Source organism: Chinchilla lanigera, unplaced genomic scaffold, assembly GCF_000276665.1.
Source record: "Chinchilla lanigera isolate Chin_1 unplaced genomic scaffold, ChiLan1.0 scaffold00001, whole genome shotgun sequence".
Taxonomy (NCBI): domain Eukaryota; kingdom Metazoa; phylum Chordata; class Mammalia; order Rodentia; family Chinchillidae; genus Chinchilla; species Chinchilla lanigera.
Genome location: NW_004955402.1, coordinates 34666533 through 34690226, shown reverse-complemented (window position 1 = coordinate 34690226; position 23694 = coordinate 34666533). Strand labels below are relative to the sequence as shown.

Sequence of the window (23694 nt, the reverse complement as noted above, 5' to 3'; positions counted from 1 at the left end):
AGCAGACTCAGAAAGATTATATTTAGATTAAAACTTACATAATGCTGAATGACATATCAGGACTTCTGATTTTAAATTAAATGCTCTTTTCCCAGTTAACTTCTTGTACCCAAGTTTACTCTTTCATGTAATAGTTGTTGAACTCCTACTCTGTTCCACATACAAAGGTTCCAGGGCAATAGCAGAATACAAGCCAGATTAAAATCCCTGTCCTCATAGAGCTTCTGTTATGGTTTGTATCTCAATGTCCCCCAAAGCCTCATATACCCACAGGTAGGCATTTTGAAAGATGACTGGATTGAAGGGCAGTATAGCTGTTGTTAGAAGGCAGGCCTGGCAGGAGAGATGTTTTATTAGGGCATGGTCTAGACGGATTTATCTCCTTCTCCAGCTTCTCTCTTTGCTTTCCAGCTACCATGAGGTGAGCAGCTTCCTCTGCCATCCCATTCTGCCGTCCCTCCCTGCCTTGGAGCTGGCCACCTATGGACTAAAAACATAACTGGTTTTTCTTTTGGTTTTTTGGTGTTTTTTATTATTTTTTTTTTTTTTTTACAAACCCATGGAATTTGGCAGCCATAATTCTTTCAAAGCTTAAGAACTGAGTTGTTGGACCATTAAGAATTTTGTAGTTTTTTTATTATTTTATTATTAAAATTTTTAAATCTTGACATTGGTTAATCTTAAGGTAAAAAGTAACCATATATTTTTCTTTATATATTATATACACTTGAGAAATAAATAGTGCTTTAAGTAGCATTTAAAAAAGCATCATATATACAAATAAGGCTTCAAGTCAAATGCATAAATACACAACCCATTGAAGATTCAGTTCCCAAAGTTTCAAAAAACAGAAGTCATATGTACCAGGATATATGGCCAGTAATACAAGTTTCGCTTTGGCTAGAAAGCAATCACAGAAGCACACAAACAGATTAAAAGCATACTTTGAATTAAGACTTGACTGGTTATGTCTTCAGAAGTTTGGCATTAAATAGTGATATAACTTTGGCACAACACAGATTGAAACAGTGTCTTTTAAAAACCTAAGTACAGAGAAACTCACTCTCTTCTCTACCTGATATTATACATCCTCCCAAATAAATCTCACCCATAAAAAAACCCAACCCTTTGGCACAGGTTTTCTCCTGGTTGTATATTAATAAAAGGGCTTAGGATTTTATGGATGGATTGGAGAAAAAAATCCCTTGTTTATTATATCTGGGCGTACTGGTAGGAAACAGCCATGGATGTCTTCATGAAGTTTGAAACATGAGTGTACTGTGAACTTGGCCTCCAGGAAATCTGGATCCCAAGCCTGGTTCCACCACCAATTCAGTATATAACTCCAGGCATGTGAGTGAATCTCACTAAGCCTCAGTTTTGTAAAGTAAGAATGATGACTGTGGTCCTGATCATCTCACTCTACTTAGGTCACATACATGAAAAGTATAAAATGATGCCTTAGATATCATGTTTACTAATTCAAATCCAGGTCTACAATTGGAGGCTTTTCCAAGAAGTCCAACACAGAAAAGGTACTAGTATGAAAACAAGATATATCAAGGAAGAAAAGAGCGCTGTATTAAATCTAGAGCTAGCACTCTTGACGGGTACTGGTTATGCATAAGTAGGTTTATAGAACACATGTACTATCTCCTAGCTCCTAAACAGAGGAGATTTTGCTCCAAAGCAATCATATCTAGCAATTAGTTACCATTGTGTCCTCAGTGTATGACATTCTTCTTGACATTCTGCTGGTGATTTTAAACATGTCATTCTTGGAGGAAATAGCACTTGATAATGAAGAAGAAATAGGTAGGAGCCACGTAAAACCACAAGATTTCCAACTGCAGGAGCCTGTAGTTTCCCCCACCCCGGCCCTGTATCCCTCCTGTTTTTCACCACATATACATACATTCCTTTCAAATACTGGAGGGGATTCTAAGAACCCCAACCCTATTCAGGTTCCAAATGGTGAGGTTGAGTACTGTGTCCACTGCCACATGCTAACTAATTTTAAGTGCCCAATAAACACTTATTTGATCAAAATATGAATAATAGCAGAGAAAGCCAATGATGTGTGCTTCAGAGGGTGAGGTGTGGAGCAGGATGGAACATCCATGAAATATAAACAGTATGGATCAGAGCAGCCCATGGGAACTCCCACAGAGGGCCTCAGCACCAGCCTGATCTAATGACCCCTCTCTCAGCCAGTGAGGTAACACGCCTGCCAGCCTGATATGAGTCAGCTCCTGAGAGAAAGACTTCATGCTGAGACTCAAGTCAGGATGAGTGGCCTACTATGCAAAGCTGCTTCACAGCCAGTATTCTCTGTCATGCAGAGCCCAGGCTCAACCTGCAAACAGAAGAACTGCCAAGTGCATGGGGGAACCCTGGACATCTCACTGCTGACACACAAATCAATCTCAACTCCAGAGGTGTAAACAGAGATAATTTGTCTTGAACAGAGCTGGAACTTCAGCAGTACGCAGCTGGCCTGTCCAGTCAAAAGCCACAATCATCATAGGCGACAAAGGTGGGCCAGACAAGCAAGTTCTCAGGGGCTCCAGGATCAAGCTGAGAGGGGTCTTTCTTCAAGCGGTTCCTCAGCCATAACTTTCCTCCATGTGTGTGGGCAGCGGGGTTAAGGTGCATGCCTCAGGCAAGCTCCATAGTGGCCCTGAAATGTACCAAGGGACAGTGGGGCATTGGTTAGCAAATAGGCACACCTGCATCCAGGCACTCTGTCCCCCCAGCTTTCTGACCCACTGTAGGACTATTTCACTCATTTTCCCTTCAGAAGAAATGGACAGGCTCCTGCAAGCTGCTTTCTCCTCCCTGTAGCTTCTAAGAAACGTCAGATGCCCTTTCTGGCCCCCAAGTTGTAAATATCACAGGTTAGGCATTCATGTATTTAGCACAACATGCACACGCATGAACAATGCACACATGCAAGCATGAGAACTGTCAAAGTCTCCTCTTTGCCTGAATCTAGAAACACAAGAGGGATGGTAGTGTGGAGGGAGGGGGAAAAGCTGAGTGAAGAGACCTGGATTCTAGCATCAGCTACAGGAATGGCCCTTGAACCACTGTGAACCTCAGGCTCCTATCTGTGAGCAGAAAAGCAGCATGCGAGTCCCAAGGAAGAAGACAGAGGGCGCTGTACATGTCCGAGGATGCCACAGCTTCCAATGTTCATTCACTATTCAGATTCCTATTGTTTACTGTTCCTTGGGGACAAAGGGAAAGGGAAACTCATTTTCTAAAAGCAACAAGTGAGACAAGTCATATAGGTCTGAACTATTAGGAAGTTCTGGAGCAGAAAAGAGGAATAAAATATTTAATCTCTAATCATAAGAACAGCAGCCCTTCCTGGATATGTCCGATCTGCATAGCTCGCCTGAGGATCAATGAAGTTAGCATATGTGGGAGCACTATAAAAGGCAGATATTTGAATACAAACATAAAGATTTAAAATTAAGATAGAAAAATCATGAACCTACACAAGGCTGAGACTCTAAATTAGACAGACCATCTGCACCCCCGTAAGTCCTACGATCACTGAACTTGAGGTCACGCTGATGCTCCTGCACAGGAGGGGCTGCACTTGCAACCCAGCCCTCAGGGTTGGCAGACAGTTAATCATAGGGGACCTCTCGGCATGAGCGCAGCTGCTTGATAATTGGTACCCAGACAGAGGGGAGGCGATTCATCTGAGGAGGTGGAGCCTCTGCACAGGAGAACACGGGCTTTAGGGTAGAATGACCTGCTTCCAGTCCTCACTCTGCCAACCCCAGCTAGGGGACCTTGGGAGAGTGACTTCACGTTCCTGAGTGTTAGCTTCCTCTTCTCTCCACAGGGATAACAGCACTGCCTCCTAGGGTTGGTGATAAACTTAGACGACTACGTAAGTCACTGAGTGCAGGGTTGTCACACACCAAGTGCTCCGTGTAGGGCAGCAGGATTACTATGTAATACCCTAGATAAGGGAAGGGGGAAAGAGCAGGGGCAAGAATAGGTGGGAGATGGTCTCCCTCTTCCTCTGAAGGTGTTTAAACTCAGAGAGCATGTTCCCCTGGAGGACCCCTCTGCCTTACACCATGGCCTGACCCTCTTTGATCTGAAATCAAGGGATTCCAGCACAGAGCAGTAGATACAGAAGCAAGAAACCCTACCTGACTCAGCTGCATACACATGAGTACTCCTATTTCTCAAAAAGGGAGAATTAGACCCATTTTATCCACTCATGCCAACAGGGTTCCAGAAAACCAGAAGAAAGGGAATATGCTTTGTGTTTCTCTTTCTCCTCCCACCCCACTCCACACTTCAATCTGGTGCCCAGAAGGAAGGGACAAAGGTTGGACCTTTGGGTAGTACTGATCATGGCAGAGAAGGTGTGGACACCAACCCAGGGATTTAGTGACAAAAAGACTTTGCCGTCCGCAATGAGCAGCTACAGGGTGAAGCAGAAGAGGAGCAGAGGTACAGTCTCACTCTTCAACACTTTATATTTTCACCCACTTATATGCCTATATCCTTCTAGTAGAAGGGCAGCTTTACATAGGAAGTATTTGCTTCTGTTTTGTTCATGCCATGTCCCTGCTGCCCTTCTCCATGCCCAGCGCCTGCTAGGTGATCAGTCACAACATGTGACTAGAACGCAAAGAAAGTCCTGGTTACCTGCTTTCAGTTTTCATTCTCCAACCATCCCGACACTTGTGAAACCAGAGTTCTTGGCCAGGAGAAATGCTGTTGTTCTCAGGGTCTTCTGCACAAAAAGTCAATCTAAGAGAGAAAAGACATCACTAATGTAGCTTGAACTCTGCAGAGATCCAGGCAGTGCTGTGACTCCCAACTCCACAGCCTGCAGAATTGCCCATCACTACTACAAGACTCCAAACTAGGTCTTGCATGGAAGGCTTCCATGATTTGGCCTCACGCAGGCTTAATCACACCTCTCCCACCTTCTTCCTCCTGTCCTTCCAACGGCTGCCTGCCTCTCAAGGTCATTGCCTCTTGGAAGCCACCTGCACTTCCCAAGCCCCCATGAAATAAACCCTCCCTAGACCTCAACTTAGTAAAAAAAATCCTCCTTCTATAAATGTTGTTTTCTAAGTTGTCATTACTTCTTCACATAACATGAAATCATTACCTTACAATGGTTTTACCATCTTCCTGCTTAATATTTAAGTTTTTATTACTTTTTTTGTAGCTACAAATAGTACTGTGGTATATGTACTAAAAAGTGGAAGTTCTGGGTTATGGTATATGCATTCTGACCAGGTCTTATTAAATCCCTCTCCAGGGCTGGGGATTTAGCTCAGCGGCAAAGCACCTGCCTGGCAAGCGCAAGGTCGTGAGTTCGGTTCCCGGTACCGGAGAAAAACAAAAAACAAAACAAAACAAAAAAAAATCCCTCTCCAAAGTGGTTGGACTAGTTTTTAATCTTGGCTGTAGAGTAATAGTTCCCTTCTCCCTCCTTACCACCACTTAGTAGAACATTTTTGCCATTCTATTGGGTGGGAGTGAGTCTCCCACTGCTGTGATTTGTGTTCATTGCATTTCTCAGCTGTGAGTGAGGTAGGTCATCTTTTAAGCATATAGATCCTAAGGTCATTAGGGCCTCCTGGGAAAGGTTCTTGAACTATTCCAAATGTAGCTTTTGTCCTGTCTCAGCATCAGTGTCAAGTACCTCACATTAATGACAATACAGTCACACTAATCATGTACCACTGATGCTGCATGGGGCAGCCATAGTTTTCATGAAATGGTGTCTAGGCCCCTAATTCCTTCTTGTGATCTTGCCCATCCATTTTCTGGGTCTTTGTACCTTGCAGCTGTGTTTCAGTTGGTTTTTGTTTTGTTTGGTTTGGTTTGGTTTGGTTTTTTTCTGGTACCAGGAATTGAACTCACGACCTTGCACTTGCCAGGCAGGTGCTGTGCCGCTGAGCTAAATCCCCAGCCCCACAGTTGTTCTTGTCCATGAATATTTAAGCAACACTGTAAGTGAGGAACCTTGAATTCTTTCAGTTAAGGAGCTTAGTCAGCTGGGCATGGCACATACCTATAAACCCACCACTCTGAGAGGCTGAGGCAGGAGAATCACAAGTTCTAACCTAACCTGGGCAACTTAGGCACTTAGTGAGATCCTATCTCAAAGTTTTATAAAAGGGTGGGAATATTATAGCACAGTGTGAAGGTGCTGAGCTCAGTCCTCCACATGGAAAAAAAATGGATGCAAACAAGACAAGTGAAGAATTGTAATAGGAAAATGCCAGAGAGAAACAGGCTGGAAATTGCTTCCTCCCATGCCAAGGCTGGCAATGACCACTCCAGAGGTCGGGGAAAGGACGTGGTTAAGAAAACCCTCTTCTCTTCACAAAGGTCTCCAGGGCTCCCCTGGCTTTCAGCCCTCTCCGGCTTCAATTTAAACAGAAGCCTGCTCGGAGAGTCAGGGCAAAGCATCAGGGGCTGAGACATAAAGGTCTGGATCTTTCATGCTAGGCTTGGGGTTCAAAGCAATGGGGAAGCTGCCAGCTGGCATGCCACACAGGACTCTGTGTTACTTGAAGGTAGAACCAGAACCCCAGCCCCAGACCCCTGATTCCAAGCCTCTGAAGGAGAGACACAATAATGCTCTGAAAATAAGGTGCTGGCGAAAACCAAGGCCCCTCGCAGACTTCATCTGTGGGACGAGATGCCCCACTTTGCCCCACAGTAAATAGATCAGCAAAGAAACCTGCCTAAAGAGCCTTGTCCAGAAGCTCTGTTCCTCTGGGCTAACACAGGCCTTGGCAAACAGAACAAGGGCTGGATTCCAGGCCCCTCCCTTGCCCACCCTGCCAGTCAAGGGCCTGTGATCAAGGTTAAAATGTGCAGCAGTTAACAGAAACCTTGCTCAGAGAGTCACGAACCCCTACAAAGCTGTTTGAGGTTTTGCCTGCAGAGTGCAGATAGATACAGAAGGGTGAGGGTGCGTGCTGAGCAACGGAACAAAGATGGAAGAGACGTGGCCTTCTATTCGTCACTGACGCAAGCAAGAGAGGGGACAGGAGCACTTACTTCTGCTGGGTCTCGCCAGACTTGACACGAATGCGCCGGATGTGCAGTTCCCGAGCAGAGCCGCTGGGTTGAGACAGGTAGCTGCGAAGCTCCTTCCAGAGGTTGTACCAGGACTGTGACGTCCTCTCCCACGTGAGTTTGATTTTCAGGAGGTCACCCAAGTCCTCTTCGGTGTAGACCAAGAAGGTGTTGGTGGCATTCAGCCCAATCTGCTCCACTCTGCAAGGTGAGAGAGAAGCTCTTCTCACTTCCCTGTCACCTGGAAAGCTGCCACACTGTTTGGGGTGACACAGTGGCAGCTCCTTCTCCACAGGGACTGGAGAGAAACAGATGAGAAATTCTTCCCCACCTTGTACCTCTGCCCCACCACAGGACCAATGCAGAGCTCATCTGTGCCCTACACTGACAGAGATGATTGTGCCTGCAGCACCCTGACTTCTTATCAAACCCACTCCTGGGCACCTCTCCATGCTTCTACTTCCCGGGGAGAAGAACCAAGAACAAGCAGAACTGAGAAAGCACAAAGAAGTCACTTCCGCGCACAACAGTATGCTATTCCTCTCAGCCCATAGGGTTTGGTCTCCTTCTCAGATTCCAGCCTCTTCCTGCCTGTCCCTCTCCTCTGGCACCTGGTACGGCCTACCTTATCCCACTTGTGAGTAAATGTGAGTCACATCTTCCAACTAGAGCCTGAAGTGAGTTACTTTGCTAATGTTTCTCCAAAATCCTAACATTACTTGGCAATGTGCTTTGCCCCTGGTGGGTACTCCACAAGTACTGCACTCAGAGACTCCCAGGTACTTCTCCCACAGCCAATCGTTACAAAAGAGCCCAACTCCCTAAAGCCTCAGGTGTCATGTGTTGCCTGAAATGAAAAAGCAGTTTCTGCCCAGCTGATGAGCAGTTTCTCACAGTGCTGATTCATCCTGGGAGCTTCCCAGAAATGTCCTGAGTCAAGGGCTTGCTGGAGAGCATGCAGCGGGAGAGCGCACTGGAGGCCAGCTGGAATCACTCAGCCCTCCCCCTGGGCCACCCAACTTCACTCTCCTGCACTTGTCCCAAAGCTCCATTGCATTCTCTCATTCTCAGACCAACTTGTTCTCTGTCCTAAACCAAAGTTGTGAAGGAAACTCAAGACTTACATTTCCAAAGGCAGAGTCTGGGAGTCTGCATTAGTACCATAAAGGGTGATGTAAAAGGTTGGCTCGACTTTCCCCCTGTTCTTGTAACTGAAGATGTGGATTTTCATCTGATAGTGATACACTGGACAGACAGCAGAACAAAGATGTTTGTGAGCTCAGCTTCTCATATCAGGGTACCCCAACCCACACCAAGTCACCCAGCACACTGAGTTTTAGGGACTGACACCCTTTTGGTCCAGCCCAGCCTCTATGCCCGCTCTGGTCTTTGGCCTAAGAGACCACTGCAGTATAAGAGGAATAGCCTGAACTTGAGCCTTAGGAAATGTCTTGGGGACTTGGGCCTACCTACTTTCTATTTGTGTGACCCAGGACTAAAGGCCAAGGTACTAACCTCTCTGAGCCTCAACTTCCTCATATATAAAATAATATCCACAAAATATTATGGTTTTAAAACATGTTACCAAAATGTAAGCTACCATTTTGGTCTTCTGTCATCCTCCTTCAGATTTGTTGCAACCAAATGGAAAACAAATATGAAATATCTTTGCAAAAATACCAGAAAAATTTTAAGGTATTGACATTGCGATCATGAGGACATCACAGGAATCTTTATGATTGAATGATTGATGATTGATTGATTGATTGATTTTCATGGGGGCTGAACCCAAGGCCTTCACACTGAACTATACCTCCAGAACTTTTTATTTTTTTTTATGTTGAAAGAGGATCTCACTAAGTTGCCCAGGCTGGACTCAAACTTGGAATCCTTTTGCCATAGTTTCCCAGAACACTAGAATTACAGGCCTTCACTACCATGCCTGGCTCCATTAACTTTTAAAGAGTAACTTTCCTAAGTCAGACACAATGTAATCTGATTCATAATAATTTGATATAACTGTGCTAGCTACAGCCTGTGGGCTGGAATATGACCTGTTCTTCAATAAGATTATTAAGAAGGAGAAAGACTAAGGGCCAATTTGGGGCCTGAAAGTTACCTCTGAAAGGCATGCCTGCCCGGGTTTTTAGGTACATTTTGGTGTTCCTCTTGTTTCTCATTTTCTTAGTGTTGTAGCCAATGCTATTACAACGATTCTTCCTGCAGCTAAGACAGATCCCCTTTTTGAAGCGCTTGGAGTCCGTGCACTGGAAGGCAAAACTTGGCTTGTCCTGATTCACCAGGGAATCAATAAAGAGGTCTATGGCTCGTTCATGCTCACATTTTAACACCTCTGTGATTGCTGGGGAAGGAGGAGACAGACATGCAGGATGAGTCACTATCTGATGATTATACCACTCAATCAATAATTACTATACACCTCATCAGCATAGCTATGTTTACTAAGGCTGTGCTTTGTTAGTGTAATTATTAATAAATGCACAATGATATTTTAGGACCCTATTAAGATATAAAATTTCAGAACATCGTGGCTACCTAATTTCACTTTCTTGGTGAGAAAATGGCACTAATACACAGAAATCAAGTGCAAGATAGTTCATATAAAAGAACTAAATAGAGTGATACAGATCTTTTGTGCAGTAGGACTCACTAAGCACTTTCAAAGAAATATAGTTACAAAGTGCAGGAAATGCATCAAATACTAAATAACATCTAACCCAGGGCTCAGCAAAATAGGCTAGCATGCTGGCTACTTATTTTTGTAAATTAAGTTTTATTGGAACATAATCACATTTATTGGTTTATATATTTTCTGTGGTTGCTTTCATGTTACCCCAAAAGAGTAGAGTAGTTGAAACAAAGGCTATGTGTCCCCTACAGTATTTATTAACTGACTCTTTAAGAAAACACCAACACCATTCCAGTCTAATCCCTTCAATAATAGACTATAACCCAAAGGTGCATAGGGGTAAGATAATTTGTTCAGGGTCATACAGACAGCTGGTTGCAAAGAGTATAATTTGGATTTTTCTGGCCCATAGTACATTATTGTTCTTGCAACCAGAGGCTAATAGTGTAAGAAGCTTCTAGAAAACTCAGGAAAAATTTGTCAAAGTCACCTCTACCCCTTCTTCATGGGCGCCACCAGCCTTAAAAATGCCATCTCAAAATAATACAAATATAAAAAATAAAAATAAAATAAATTTTAAAATAAGTCTGGTATACTTGTGTATAATCACAATGGGAGAGGGGAACAGTCTTAATACCGAATGACAGGTAGAACACCCAAAAGAGTGGAGCATCATGGAAAAGAGAGCTGAGTGAGCCCAAGACTTGGGAAATGCTACCAGCATCCAAAGCTTTGAAAGAATGGGAAAACCACAAAGGGATCAACCACTGGACCACATAGCACTTTCAAAAGCAATATGACTTCAGCCTAAGTCTGCTAAGAATAGGCACATATATTCAGAAGATAAATTATAAATATACAGAAAAGCCATCTTGGTTTTACATCTTTAAAAGATTACCAAAAATTGAAATAATAGTGTTGTATGCATGCTACAGAATATTATACAGGCTATAAAAAGAATACGGTTGGTAAATCTACCTACTCTGATGGTTAAGAATGTCTGTAATATATTGACTGAGCAAAGTTGCAGGACAATGTGATTTGCAGAAAAATAATTACACACACATCAATTTGCAAAGAAAAAAACTGGAAGGATATATATAAAAATGATCATACTAGGTACCACTGAAGAGTAAAAGTAGAAGAGGGGGTAAAGGGAGACTTTTACTTTTTGTTTTATGAAATTCTATATTGCTTGATTGTTTTTTCAGTGACTATGTATGTCATAAGATATTAGTCAATAACAACTGTGAGCTTGAAGCATGAGAAAGCAGATAGATGACTGCTAACATTAAATGCAATGTTGGGGCCGCTGTGGCAGGAGGTGAGGATGATGAAATGAATGGTATTGGGAGCACTATCAGCTCCGGCTGACTTTGAAGGACAGGAGGAAACGGATTCCAACAGAAAGCAGAAAATAAAGAACTCACTTCCATATGCAATTGATCCCAGGACATCATTGAAGCCACAGCCTGGCTGGAAGTCACCACCATTGGGGTAGATATCAATGTGGCCTACAGGCATCTGAATCCCAATGCTCAAGCCAAAGGACCGTGTGTAGGTGTGCAGGACATCCACAAAGTCTGCATCATCAGGGGACAGCCTCTTGTTGATGTCCACCCCTTCAAACATGGGCCCAGCAGGATCCAGACCTACAGCAGGAGGGACCAAGATGGACTATGTCAGGCATATCAAGACAGTGAGCTCTGAGTTACAGGTGAACCCAAGCATACAGAATAAACGTCCCTCTGAGACCAGCACCATGAGTCTGTACACAGAAGGCCTAGGAGAAAATATTTCCAGATACGTTTGACCCAAGACACAAATGTGGGGATTAAATCCTACCGTTGTACAACTGCCACTTCCTTCAGAACCCTCCATATGTCCCAAAGCTTCAGCCAACCCAGGAAACTAGCCACAAGTCCACACTACCACAGCTCTGAAGAGCCATAGGTGGTCAGAACTGGAGTAGTTCTAGAAAGCTCTAGAACTCAAGTTTCAAAGCTCAGAAACCTGAACTCCTTGAAGCTAAGCCATCCATCACAGTCATCTGCACTGGGAGCCGCCCAAAGTCTAACTTTAGCAGAATTTTCACAGAATAACTAAGGTACCTGTATCCTTCTAGAAGAGCTCAGTCTCCCCAAACTGGGCTATCTGTACTGAGGCTTATTTTTCCCCTTTAGTTATGAATCAGGTCCAGGGATTTAAAGGTAGATGGATACTACAATATCCTCAAAACAATGAGAATCTAAATACCTTACCCCCAGAACATAAAATGCAGATTTCCAACTCCCTGACCTCCTAAGGAAATATACATTGATTCCCCAAGTGATCACAAAAGTTGGTGGTCTGCAGACCAGATATGGAAAAACTTCCCTGTGCCCAGCATCATCTATGAAATGGAATCTGAACACCTTAATTCATAATGTTCCTGTGAGACATTAAGAGATTAAGTTCTTGTTCATATTAGCTGCCATTAACGATAATGAGAAATGCATTCATCCCAACCAGGAATGCTCTTTGCCTAATAGAGACACACAGGACCTAGAGAAAGTTAAATGAGAGCTGTTTGTCATTGGAAGTGATTTTGCCTCTTTCTCCCAGGAGACTTTTTGGTGATATCTGGAGACATTTTTTTGTGATATCTGGAGACATTTTTGTTTGTCACAATTGTTAGGAAGAGAGCTACTAGCTTCTGGTGGGAACAGGTCAGGGATATAGTGAAACATCCTACATTGGACAAGACAGTGCCACACACACAGGCATGTACAACGAATCCCTGCCTAGCTCCATATATAAAAAGCACCTTGGCAGGAGGGGACGCAACCAGGAACAAGTGCTGAAAGGAGGAGAAGAGCAGTGGAGGAGATCGGCAACAGAGTCTCTTTACCAGACCCAGCATGAAGAACCAGGGAGCACACTATGAAGTTTGAAAGGAAAATCCCAGGATAAAGGAAAGGCGAGCTACTGTCTCAAACAAATAGTCAACTGTTTGACCATTACTCATGAGAACTGGTCAAAGTTGAAACTAGAGTTTCCCAAAGAGGTTTAGATGATTTTATGTGTAAGAAAGGTGAAAGAAAGGGAAACCAGACTGCTTAGGGGCTCATCCTTAGCCCAGGACTCAAAAGAATGACAGCACAAAAACAGTATCCTTCTAGGGTAGCCCACAATGACTCACTCTAGAGGTTACAAGGACCGCAGTACTGACACAAGCACCTCTCCCTGCCTCTTGCTATATGCACTGGAGGGGGGAATAAATAGGGGAATGTTCTGCTTTGGAACATTCTGCTTTGCAACCAATACGAGAGGCTCTTTGCTCAGTGTGAACAAAGGTCCCCACTAGACGTGCAGTGCCATGGAAACCAAGCTGCACTGGCGGAATGCAGGCAGCTGACGGGGCCTCACAGGCCAGCAGAGGGGCAGGCAGAACCTTCACCTACCCAGACTGAGCTGGCCTCCCTGCTCAGACTGTCTCTGACACACAGCTATGGTCCACAGACTCAGGGCAATACAATCTACTTTTTAAACTAGGAATGGGAGGAATAACTCACACCCTCCAAAAAAAGGGGAGGATAGAGAACTACATTTCTTCCATTCAGTCATTACCTCTACCTCCAGAGAGAGGCAGCATGGGTCACTGGTTGGGTACCAACTCCGGAGTCTTGCAGCATGGATTTGAATCCCAGATCTGCTACTGATAGAATGCAAGATAACAGGCCTGTTATTTAACCCCTGAGACCTATTTTTCCCACCTGTAAAATGTACAGGTTTCCTGCACAGCTCAGAGATAGCACACAGCACCTTGTCACTGACTTGTCAAGGAAGTACACTTGAGCTATTTGATATGAGGCAACAACTAGTCTAGAGCCTACACAGAGTAGATGTTTAATTTATATTTCCTAAAAAAGTTAATCTGCTTGTTTATTTGTTTATAACTACACACAGGTTCAGTTAGAAATGCATGACATCTTTCCCAGTATATTACAGACTTCTCTCAGGAGACAAAGAAGGTAAAACTCCAGCAAACCTCTAACCACATCCTTTGACTCAAGCCAGATTGGGGTTTAGGTATGCCCTTGAAGGCCCGGGCTTAGAATCCCCTGGCTCTCTCTGCACAATGGCATCACCAGCCTGAAGATCCCATGCAAGCTGCAGGCTCTGTCCTCTTACCAGTTGGAACCACCTGGCTCACAAACCCAGAATAAATCTACTACTGAGAGACGAGGATGAGAGACAGCTTCCCCCACCAGACATGCACAGCCATTTGCAAGAGGTAAGCCAAATGCCCTCTGAAGAGCTGCAAGGCAACTGGAGAGAGGCAGAGGGAACGGCTATGTCTGGGACATACAGGCCTGCTGCATGCAGCAATGATTAGCATTCTGCTGGTTCCCCGGCTGGCCACAGGCAAGAAGCCCTCCTCTCAGCAGCTGCCACCTAAACAAGCAGGGAGAAGAAGTAGAAAATGCCTCCACCAGCCCTGGCTCATTTCAGATTTAGAAACAGGGAAAGGCAAGGACACTCTGGGCCTTGACTGTGGTGGGGGCCTTGTAAGTGCGACAGTTTGAACCCATCTTGCCTGGCTCTTTCAAGGGTTGGTTAGAAGTACTCACATGGTAGAACCCAGAGTGGCCTCAGGTAGAACTGCTCTGTGCCAGCAGTGGGGGGTTAATGAGCAGCACAGGGTGGCTATACAGTTACAGCTCACGCTGCACAGCTCTCAACTCACCACCTTGGAAATCACAAATAAAGCCCTTGAGCTATACAGAGATGGAGTCGCCAGATCTAAGGAAATATGCAAGCATAAGCCTGTGGTATTAGATTTAAGCCTGGAAACAGCAACTGGGGAAAGACAATAAATCCTCAAAAATGTATTTTTAAAAAACCTAGCCTACAAGCCTGTTGTCACAACCTGAAATTCTACCTTTACTAAGTCATTCTTTATCTTAAGATTCCTTTCTCCCTGAGTTTGATTTTAAAATGAAAACACTGCAGGTAAAGACATTGATCAGCTCTTTCCTCTTAGATGACCACTTGCTATGGTATGAATGTGTTTCCCTGTTATGGTTTGTGTCTGGATGTTCCCCCAAAGCCTCATGCAGTCATGGGGCGGGCTTGTAGAGTTTTTGATTGATTCCTGGTCTAGTATTGGGATTATGGGTGTGAGTGCTACACTCACCCTGGCACAGGTAGCCTGCATACAATAAGGGAGGGAAACAGGCTTGCTAACATTCCTCCCCTTTTGCTTTTTTTGCTTTTGCTGTTTTCCACCGCTGCCGTGAACAGTTGCCCTCTGCCATGTGCCACCCTGCCTTGGAGCCAACCAAATATGGAATGAAATGTCCACAAACTGTAAGCTAAATAAACCTTTCCTCCTTTAATTTTGGGTGTCAGGTATTTTGTCTCTGCACTGAAGGAAAAGTAACCAAGACATTCCCCAAAGTCCAGGTGTTGGAAAATTAATCTTCAAATTAAAATGTTAACAGTACTTGGAAGTCAGGCCTTTGGGAAGCAATTAGGATAAAATGCTGTCATCAGTGTGGAAACCTTATGATGACACTGCTGACTTTATAAAAGAGTGACCATGTTAGGACATGTGTTCTATCCAACCGTGTGATGCCCTTCACCATATTATCATGCAGCTAGAAGGCCCTCCCTCCCCAGATGGCAGAAAGCTAAGTAAGCTTCCATTCTTTATAAATTATCCCATCTGTGCAATTTGGTTATAGCAACAGAAGAGTTTAAAACACATCCTTGGTATCTTGGAGCTGAGGGGAAAGCTGGAGAAAAACACATATAAAAGAATGCCAGAAGGAGAAAAAAGGTCAGGAAAACAAATTTACTTTTAATTTTCATATAGAGGAAGCTCTGTGTATCTAAGGGGGCCCCAAAATGGAAAAGTGAATCTTTCATATTTTTCAAAATCATTAAATAATTTGATCCAGAATACAGAATCTCGTATTAAAAGTTCACTGAGATGAAGTTTTCAAGATAGAAGACTCAATTTTCTAATGACCATCTAGGTACTAACCTCAGAAGTGTTTAATTACAAAGTTTAACCATTCATTCTAAATAGTTAGCTGTTGTTAAAAAATATGGTATTTTAACATTAAAGAGAAGCTATTGGTAAATGAAATACAAATCAGAGAGGCAGAATGCAAAGTAGGATCCATCATTCATTCTTTTCCTTTAAGTCCCCAAGCACAGATCTGAATACCCAGAAGCTTAGAGGCCTGGGATGTACCCTGGTTTCTTTTTTTTTTTTTTTTTCCTTGAGACAGCATCTCACTGCGTAGTTCAAGCTGGACTTGAACTCATTATATAGCTGAAGCTGGCCTTGAACTGTGATCTTCCTGCCTCAGCCCCCCAGTGCTGGGATAACAGGCATGCGCCACCACACCTGACTGACTTCTGCTTTACCGTTCTTAGCTTTTTGTGCCTGGGCAAACTGCCATACCTCTGACTGTTTTCTCACCTGGTAAACTAGACCTGTGATTTGCAAACTGTGTTCCCTAGTACTCTGAGAGCCTGAGGTTCCTCTGAGGGATGGGAAGGCCCAAATGGCAAGGCTAACACGACCTATAACTACCCTCCCAGCTTCAATCAGAAGAGCCATGCCTATCAAACTCATATTTTGAAATTCCATACAAGTTCAATTTGAAAAGGGTTCTGTGTCAAAAAAAGAATATTTGGAAAGCTCTGGATTCTTCTCCAGGTTCCTTCGAAAGCTGGCCATCTCTGACTCATTCAAGTTGCCTCACTGGGTAGAACTCTGGTTCAGAACATCCAGACTGGAGAGAGAGAAGGAGTGAGGGTCACAGCTGGTGGTGGTGGTAGAAACAGAGCTTACCTGTGATTCTGCCCACAGTTCCTTTCACGAAGTTGCCGGCATATCCGGCCACATGTGCTCCAAGGCTGTAGCCAATCAAGTGAACGTTCGCCAGAGAAAAACCATCCTTTTCCTGTGGAAAGTCACCAAAGCATGTGAGGTGAACAACCTTGTCTTTTGTCCTCAGAGCCACCAACGGTTCAACAAATCCAACAAAATGAGGAGGAGCCACAGACACAGAGATTCCCTGGGGCATTTCTGGACACTCAAGGTACAGGGCTCTCAGCCAAGGGTGGGAGGTCAAAGGGACTATGACACTTCAAATGCCAAGAAGGCAAGGAAGAGAATGTGATTACAGGTTGCATGTGTGCCTGTTCTCTCACAAGTTTATCTACATGTTTTCCATTCTTTTCAGCAGTATCTAGGGGGCAGAGGGGCAATGTAGAAGTCAAAGACACCCTACTCATTGGAGACCAAAGTACTAGGTATAGCTTACAACAGCTTAGACTTTGAGTTTCATAGCTGCTAACCTCTGTACCATAAGCACATCCAGGACCCCAGAGTTGGAGGAACATCTTCTTTCCAAAGTTAGCTGGTGGGAAGTGAGAAAGCAGGGACTTGGCTCCATGGTCCAGAACAAAACTCTCCAAAACCACAAACAAAGTAGAGAGGGCCTGCTCAAAAACCCTGCCGAGAATTCTGCCAGAACTCATCAGACTCCATGGGTAAAATGAAATCAGGATAGACTTGCCCAGATCTGAGGGGCACTTTGCCAGTACATCCCTGCCCCTCCTGCCCCAGCGAAGTCCACTGGTCTCAGGCAAATCATTAACTTATAAAAAGTAAATACAAGATCTCAAGATCTGTTTTGCACATTTAATATTTTAAACAAGTCTAACAGGCTTCCTGTGGTTGAACCAACCTCCTCCCCACCCTTAGTACAGCCATACTTCAGAGGCAATACCAAGCTTCAGAAGTTGAAGACCACAAGGCTGTCCTGGCTCCTGGCTACCCCAACCAATCTAAGGACATCAGTTTCTAAGATCAGCAAGGAACTACCCATAAGGCAGATTTTCCTACAGCAAATTAAAAATTCAGAGATCTATCAGTAATTAAAAGGTTCTCTTAAAATACCAGCTTCAAATATTTCAAGTAATACTTAATTCAGAAAAAAAATAATAATTCTAAAGATTTTTGTCAGAGTCTGGAAGTTACCTGCAGCCAGTCAAGCATCCTTGCCACACTGTGCCCCACCACCCTGGAGTTATTGACCGCATCTGTGTACAGCTGGTGAGCCAGGGGCAGCCAGTCCACCACTACTACATTGGCATCTTTCTCTCTTGTCTGCAGGGCTGACACAAGTTTGAACAGCCAGTTATGAAGCATGCCACCCATCTGCAAAGAAAACAGGAAACTTTAAAAAAATTCTTCTTCCAGACTTTGAGATGCTGATGCACACAGTACGTCCCTGATTTACGAATGAGTTCTGTTCTAGGAGAATGTTCAAAAGTCGGATACAAGTAAGTTTTATATAGTACACCTGTGGAAGTTCGTAACTCAAATATTTGTAAGTGTGAGACTTGCTGTATGGAATTTCGTACCATAACCCTCAACCCATTTGATTTTAAAATCTTTAGCTCAGAGGATCAGGAACCAAACACTTGTACATGAGGAGGGCCACTCCGAGACAGAATGGCTACATGAGTGTTTTCTTCCATTTCTCTTTATAGCCCCAGTTTTTCCCATCAAAACTTTCATAGCTGGTGATCTATGCTGCTTCCCTGCAACTTATATGTGTTGGTGGTGATGCTGACATGATGTTAGCTGAGTCCTTGCCACAGTCAGACAAGTGGCTTGGTCTGTCCTTCAGAGGCAGCTGGGAAGGGTTGCCCTGGAGAATCAGCTCCTCCCTTAGAGATGCAGGGAGATGCTGTTTCCTAGGCAAATACAGAGTTAACAAATGACCGCTTCCCACAACCCATCTCTCCCAATCCTTTTGACTCCAAAGTTGGGAAAATCCATTCCTGGAATCCCAAATCAGAACTCAGGACACGTTTTCCCACAGAAACAAAGTTATAAATGGTGACTAGGATCAGTTGTAAACCTATCTACAAGTACATTATCAAATAAATAGATTGTCTGTGCTTTGGCTGGGAACCCAAACACTATTTACAATCTTCCTTCTATGGGAAACTGCTGGTCCAAGTTCCAAACACATTACAAAGGAACTTTCTGGAATGCACCCCATTTGCAGGCAGTTTGTATTTGCATTTTGACAGAAGGCCCTTAAAAAGACTCAAATGCATGATTCCAGTTGCAGCCTGCGGGATGAGGACCAAGGACAGGCCCTTAATCATTGCTTCATCATATTAAGTAGGTGAGTACCTACCCTTCCCATACCAGACCCCAACCCCAAATGTTGGTGATAGACCTAAAGATCCAGAAAGAATGTAACAGATATGAATTTCTCATCATTAAGTGGAAGAATGTCCCCACCCAATTAGCCAGGGCAGAAACCTGCTCACTTAAAAGTGCCATTTTCCTACAGACTGTCATTATATGAATGAATAAATCCGCTGCTGGCCAAGAACTTCTGAAGCTGAGTATTAAAGCCCTTTTTTGTTGAAGTTTGTCATGGGCCTCTCAATGGGAATTGCTCAGCTAGGGCACATAAAGAATCCCAGTGCCTTTAAACGGGGCCATCTCTATGCAAACAGAAGGGCACTATGCCAACAGCAGACAGACAGCCAGGCCAGCTGGTCCCGCACAGATTCTCAGAGCCAGTCAAGTTGCTTCAGCACAGCTCAGCTCTTAAGGCAGGATGGCCCCCTCCAGGCAGTGGTTGACCAATGTAATTAAGTATAATTAGAGGGTCCTTCAGAGCCGGTGGAGCTAGGCCGCTCCCCTCCAGAGAGCCACTTTCTGAAAGGCTGTTGTGTGCCAGCACTAAATACCACCCTGCTGGAGTCCAGGTTGCCCCCTCAGCGAAGTGCCCATTACATCCTTCACAGCTGTCTGAAATACAAGTAGCCCACAAGGAAAGGAGGGAGAGGCTTTGGAATGTGGAAGCACCAGTATTCTTTTTAATTGACCAAAACAAAGGGAACCAAATTTGTGTAAAGCCACAGAGCTAACCTCCCCCAGCTCACCGTCCATCCATGAATGACGAAAAAGGTTTTGGCTGTCATGTTGAAGCCACAGTCTTCTAGTTGCTGGTTGTGGCCAATGGAGAGGTAGCATCCTTCATGCTCTGGGTCCTTAGAAGTTCTGAAGTTAAAATGCACGGAGGGTTTGGCTGCAGCCTGTACTTCCCTGGGTTTGTGAAGCTCATCTGGAGAGAAAGAACAGAAACTGCGTGCTTCTGATGGCTAGAGCAATAACAGGTCTAGTTCTAGTCCAGTCTTGAGCAAATTACTTAACCATGTAGGTTCCAGTTTTTACACCTGCTGAATATTCCCTCTTTACCTTCTGGGAAAATTGTGAAGATATTATAAAGGGGACATTATATGTATACTCAATAAGGATTAATTAGTCACTTACTATGCTATTACTATGGCTCTGAAATAGGCATCTGTTACTTTTCTCTATTTGTCCTGTTATGGTTTGTGTATGAATGTCCCCCCAAACCTCATGTGGTCATACAGTTTTTTTCAGTGGTGGCTAAATCTAGGGTGTGTGATTGATTCATAGAACAATGCTGGGATTAATGGTGCTGAAATTAAGGGTGGGTGATTGCTAAGTCATTCCACTGATTGGAGTGGCACTGCCCTAATCCCAGTAGATGATACAATATAAGGGACAGGTAGAGGCTCATCTAGCCCTCTCTCCCTTGTTGCTTTTGCTGTCTTCCACTGCCATGAATGGTTCCCCTTCTGCCATGTGCCACCTTACCTTGGAGTCAGCCAACTATAGACTGAAACTCCTACAAACTGTGAGCTATATAAACCTTTCATCCTTTAACTTTGGGTGTCAAGTATTTTCTCTCAGCAGTGAGGAAAGTAATCAAGACACATCCCTACCAAAACAACTTCTTTTTTCCCTCAGGTTCCTACTTTTAGTAAATGGGTCTTCAATTCTTTTCTCAAAAAGCCTAGGACCAGCTGGGTCTCTTAATTCAGAAATTGTCATATTTTAGAAAGGCATATGCTATATATTATACGACACTTCCCATGGGGTCTGGGGTCTCTCCCCCACAAATCAAATACTCTAAGACTTCTGCAGAGAAATACAGGATTACTCACATTCAAGGGCAAAAATGAAAAGATTATGAATAGACTCCTGCCCCCTCAGATCAGATTTTGCTGCCAAATAAGTTCAGATTAGATAAGGCCAGGTCTTGCTGACAAACAAATTCCCAACCAATTTTCCAATTTTGAGGGATTCTGGATTTTGCAATTGCAGATAAGAGGCTGTTGACCATTTGTTGTATAATGGGTTTTCCCTGGTGTTCTCGTCTTGCTTCTAGCACTTTCTTCAAGGATCTCATACATCCTCAGGATCCTTTTCAATGCTGACAGGCACCAGACATTCACCCAGTTTATTACATGAATGATTGAAGCTGTGAAGAAACAGCTTAGAGAAACAAAGCCACCTCTTTCAGTTCTGCCACTCATACAATGCTACCGAGGAAATGGCCCTGTTCTCAAAGCTCAGCATATGCCACTGATCATTCCTAAGATCATGGGACACTAGGTGGGCACTGCCATCTCCACACTATTTTGGATAGTTACTAATGGCTCTCCACCAGCACTCTCTCAGTCATCCTGGTAAGTAGATGATAGGCTAGCCAGCTAGAGCATCAAGCTCTCTGGTCACCCGGCAGTCGGGGAGATACCAAATGAGCACAACAAGAACATAAGTTATCCCAGAGTTAAAAAGCAAAAGGAATCATGGAAAGCACAATCACAGTTGTGGAGAAAGTAGTGATAAATAGAGGTGGCAGGAACCAAGGACAGGTAGGAAATGGACCAGACAGATGTAAGGAGGGTTACATTCCAGAAAATGCTGCTAAATCAAATGAACAGAACTCAGGTTAACTATTGTCAAAGTAATATACAAATGCCCCAAATGGCAGAAATTTGAACCATGGCTGTAAGTACTTTGTCAGCTCCCCAGTTTCTATCTGGAGAGCAAAGAGGAAAGCTTAGGGCAAAAGAGGTCTGCTGGCCGCCTGAGATAGACATGTGAGCAAAGCCACACATGGACAAACAAGTTCTACCTTGGCATCAGGCTTGCTCTGACCCCACAGTTTTCCCGTTTCATTCCTGCTACTCTGGGACTGTGCCACTCTGCCTCAGGGCTTTATGACTGTTCTTCACCCAGATGCCCTTGTGGTTCCTCTCTCACCTCTTTGAGCTCCATGTTCAAGAGGCAAGTTCTCAAGAAGGTCCTCTGGACCACACAATAAAACCTCACCCCTTTCCTCCTCTGCTATTTTCCTCCATGAGCCTAAGCACCATTTCTGCATTTTCATTAGTTCACTGTCACCATGGTGCCACAAGGACGGGGCTGTCATCCATTCTGATCCTTGCTGTCTCCTCCACTCCTGGAAGAGTGTCTGCCACTGAGCAGAAATGCAATGAATACTTCTTGAATGAATGACATGGCCCACAAATGTACAGAGCACAAAAGTTGGAAGGAACTTTAGCATTTTTCAGGAAAGAAAGAAAAGATGTGACACATCCTAGGTCATGCTTCTAGTCAGCACCTAGAGTTGGAAACACATTTAGTAGAGTAAGCCTTTCTCATTCATTCAAATGATTGTTCCACAAGTACCTCCACTGACATTGGCTCAACATCTGCAAACTGGGCTTAAGAGTGGGACTGGGTTTAAGGGTTCCCCAGTTCTACACTGCTTAACCAGCTGGCCCTAGATGACCTGTCCTCACTCCACCATGCAGGCAGCCTCCAGCAGGGGAAAAAATGCCATACAGAACCTAAGAGAAAGAAAAGCTACCAGGAAGGAGAAAGGGGAAAAGTGAGGCAGGAAAGAGTGTTGGGGAGCAAAGCGGCTGACAATCTGGAGGAATGACCTCACCAGCTGTTTCTCAGCCCCAGTTACCCACAGAAGGCCCCTGTAAGCACTAATCAAACCAAAACCAGCTCTCCTGCCCACTGAACTTTCAAAACACCTACCCAAGGTTAAAAGGAGTGCCAGAGAGAAGGCAGAACTCTTTCTAACAAACTTTTTGCCCCCACCTTTAAAAAGAGCAGCTGACAAGCCAAGTCCGTTGGCTGGACAGCAACGATTAGGGGGAGCCATACGAGGGAAGGGGTGGGACCAACAGAGAGGGCGCCAGCCAGCGCACCCTCCCCACCTGTCGCCTCCTGGATGTCTTGCTAGGGGAATCCCTTTATCAGAAGCGCCGAGGAACAAGTGGCCTCCAAGGCTGAGTCGGAGGAGAGAACGGATCGCGCAATGAAAAAGAAGAGAATTTCACAGAGACACGGAGGGGCTGAGGAAGAGTTGGCAAGACAGAGAGAGCCCCCAGCACAGAAAAGTTGAGGTGGGTAAATAAAAATAAATGCACATTACCTTCCGGCTGTCCCTCGGGACCAAAGGGTGTGGGGCTTCCCGCCCCAAAGCAACAATAGATGCTCCAGAAGCAGAGAAGAAAAACGAAGTTTCTCATCCTTTCCCACCCGCTTCCCCGCCAAACCCACTCCCCTTAACAAGGGATTTTTTTTTTTTTTTTTTTAAAGCCACCACCACCTTCCGAGCTGGTACAGCTCAAAGGTGAGCTGCCTTCTGTCAACCAGGTGGTGGTCTAGACAGCTGGAGGAGAGGGTGGAAATTGAAACCTTGGCTTCCCTGACTGCGGGGCTGAGGGAAGAGAGTGTGGACCGGCTTGCTGTAGAGCGAAACCTGCCCTCGCCCTAGGCCACTGGGAACCCAGGGCTCCTCGCTGCGAGCTCCTGGAGAGGTAGTTTTTAAAGTATCGGAGTCATCTGACCCATCGCCAGATGGTTATTTGCATAATTTATTCTCGTTTCTGGACGCTGATTGGTCACACCTTCGCTGACGATACAACCAACTCTCCCCAAAGTTTGAATGAAAGCGCCGCAACCCACCGCGTGGACGCCAAAACGCGCGGACTCTCTGCTCCTTCTCTGGCCGGCTTTCAGAGTGCTGAGA

The 23694-nt window shown here is 44.5% G+C and overlaps 1 protein-coding gene across 1 annotated transcript; it reads right to left on the bottom strand.

Moving 5' to 3' along the window:
- Positions 1-500: 500 nt before the first annotated feature.
- Lipg (lipase, endothelial) lies at positions 501-23470 on the bottom strand. The gene is made up of 10 exons (XM_005372911.2): positions 23095-23470; positions 19709-19890; positions 17775-17954; positions 16581-16692; positions 11161-11382; positions 9200-9442; positions 8205-8325; positions 7063-7281; positions 4681-4785; positions 501-2680 (listed from the first exon to the last, which is right to left on the bottom strand). Exons 1-10 carry the CDS (start codon positions 23189-23191, stop codon positions 2659-2661), a joined length of 1503 nt encoding a protein of 500 aa, XP_005372968.1. The 5' UTR covers positions 23192-23470; the 3' UTR covers positions 501-2658.
- Between the last annotated feature and the right edge of the window lie 224 nt (positions 23471-23694).

Coding starts and splice junctions, on each gene's coding strand:
- Lipg (XM_005372911.2), bottom strand. CDS start 23,191: ATGAGAAACTTCGTTTTTCTTCTCTGCTTCTGGAGCATCTATTGTTGC. Junction 16,693..17,774: donor GGATGCTTGACTGGCTGCAG/GTAACTTCCAGA, acceptor GACTTTCCACAG/GAAAAGGATGGTTTTTCTCT. Junction 7,282..8,204: donor CAGACTCTGCCTTTGGAAAT/GTAAGTCTTGAG, acceptor CTCACCTTGCAG/AGTGGAGCAGATTGGGCTGA.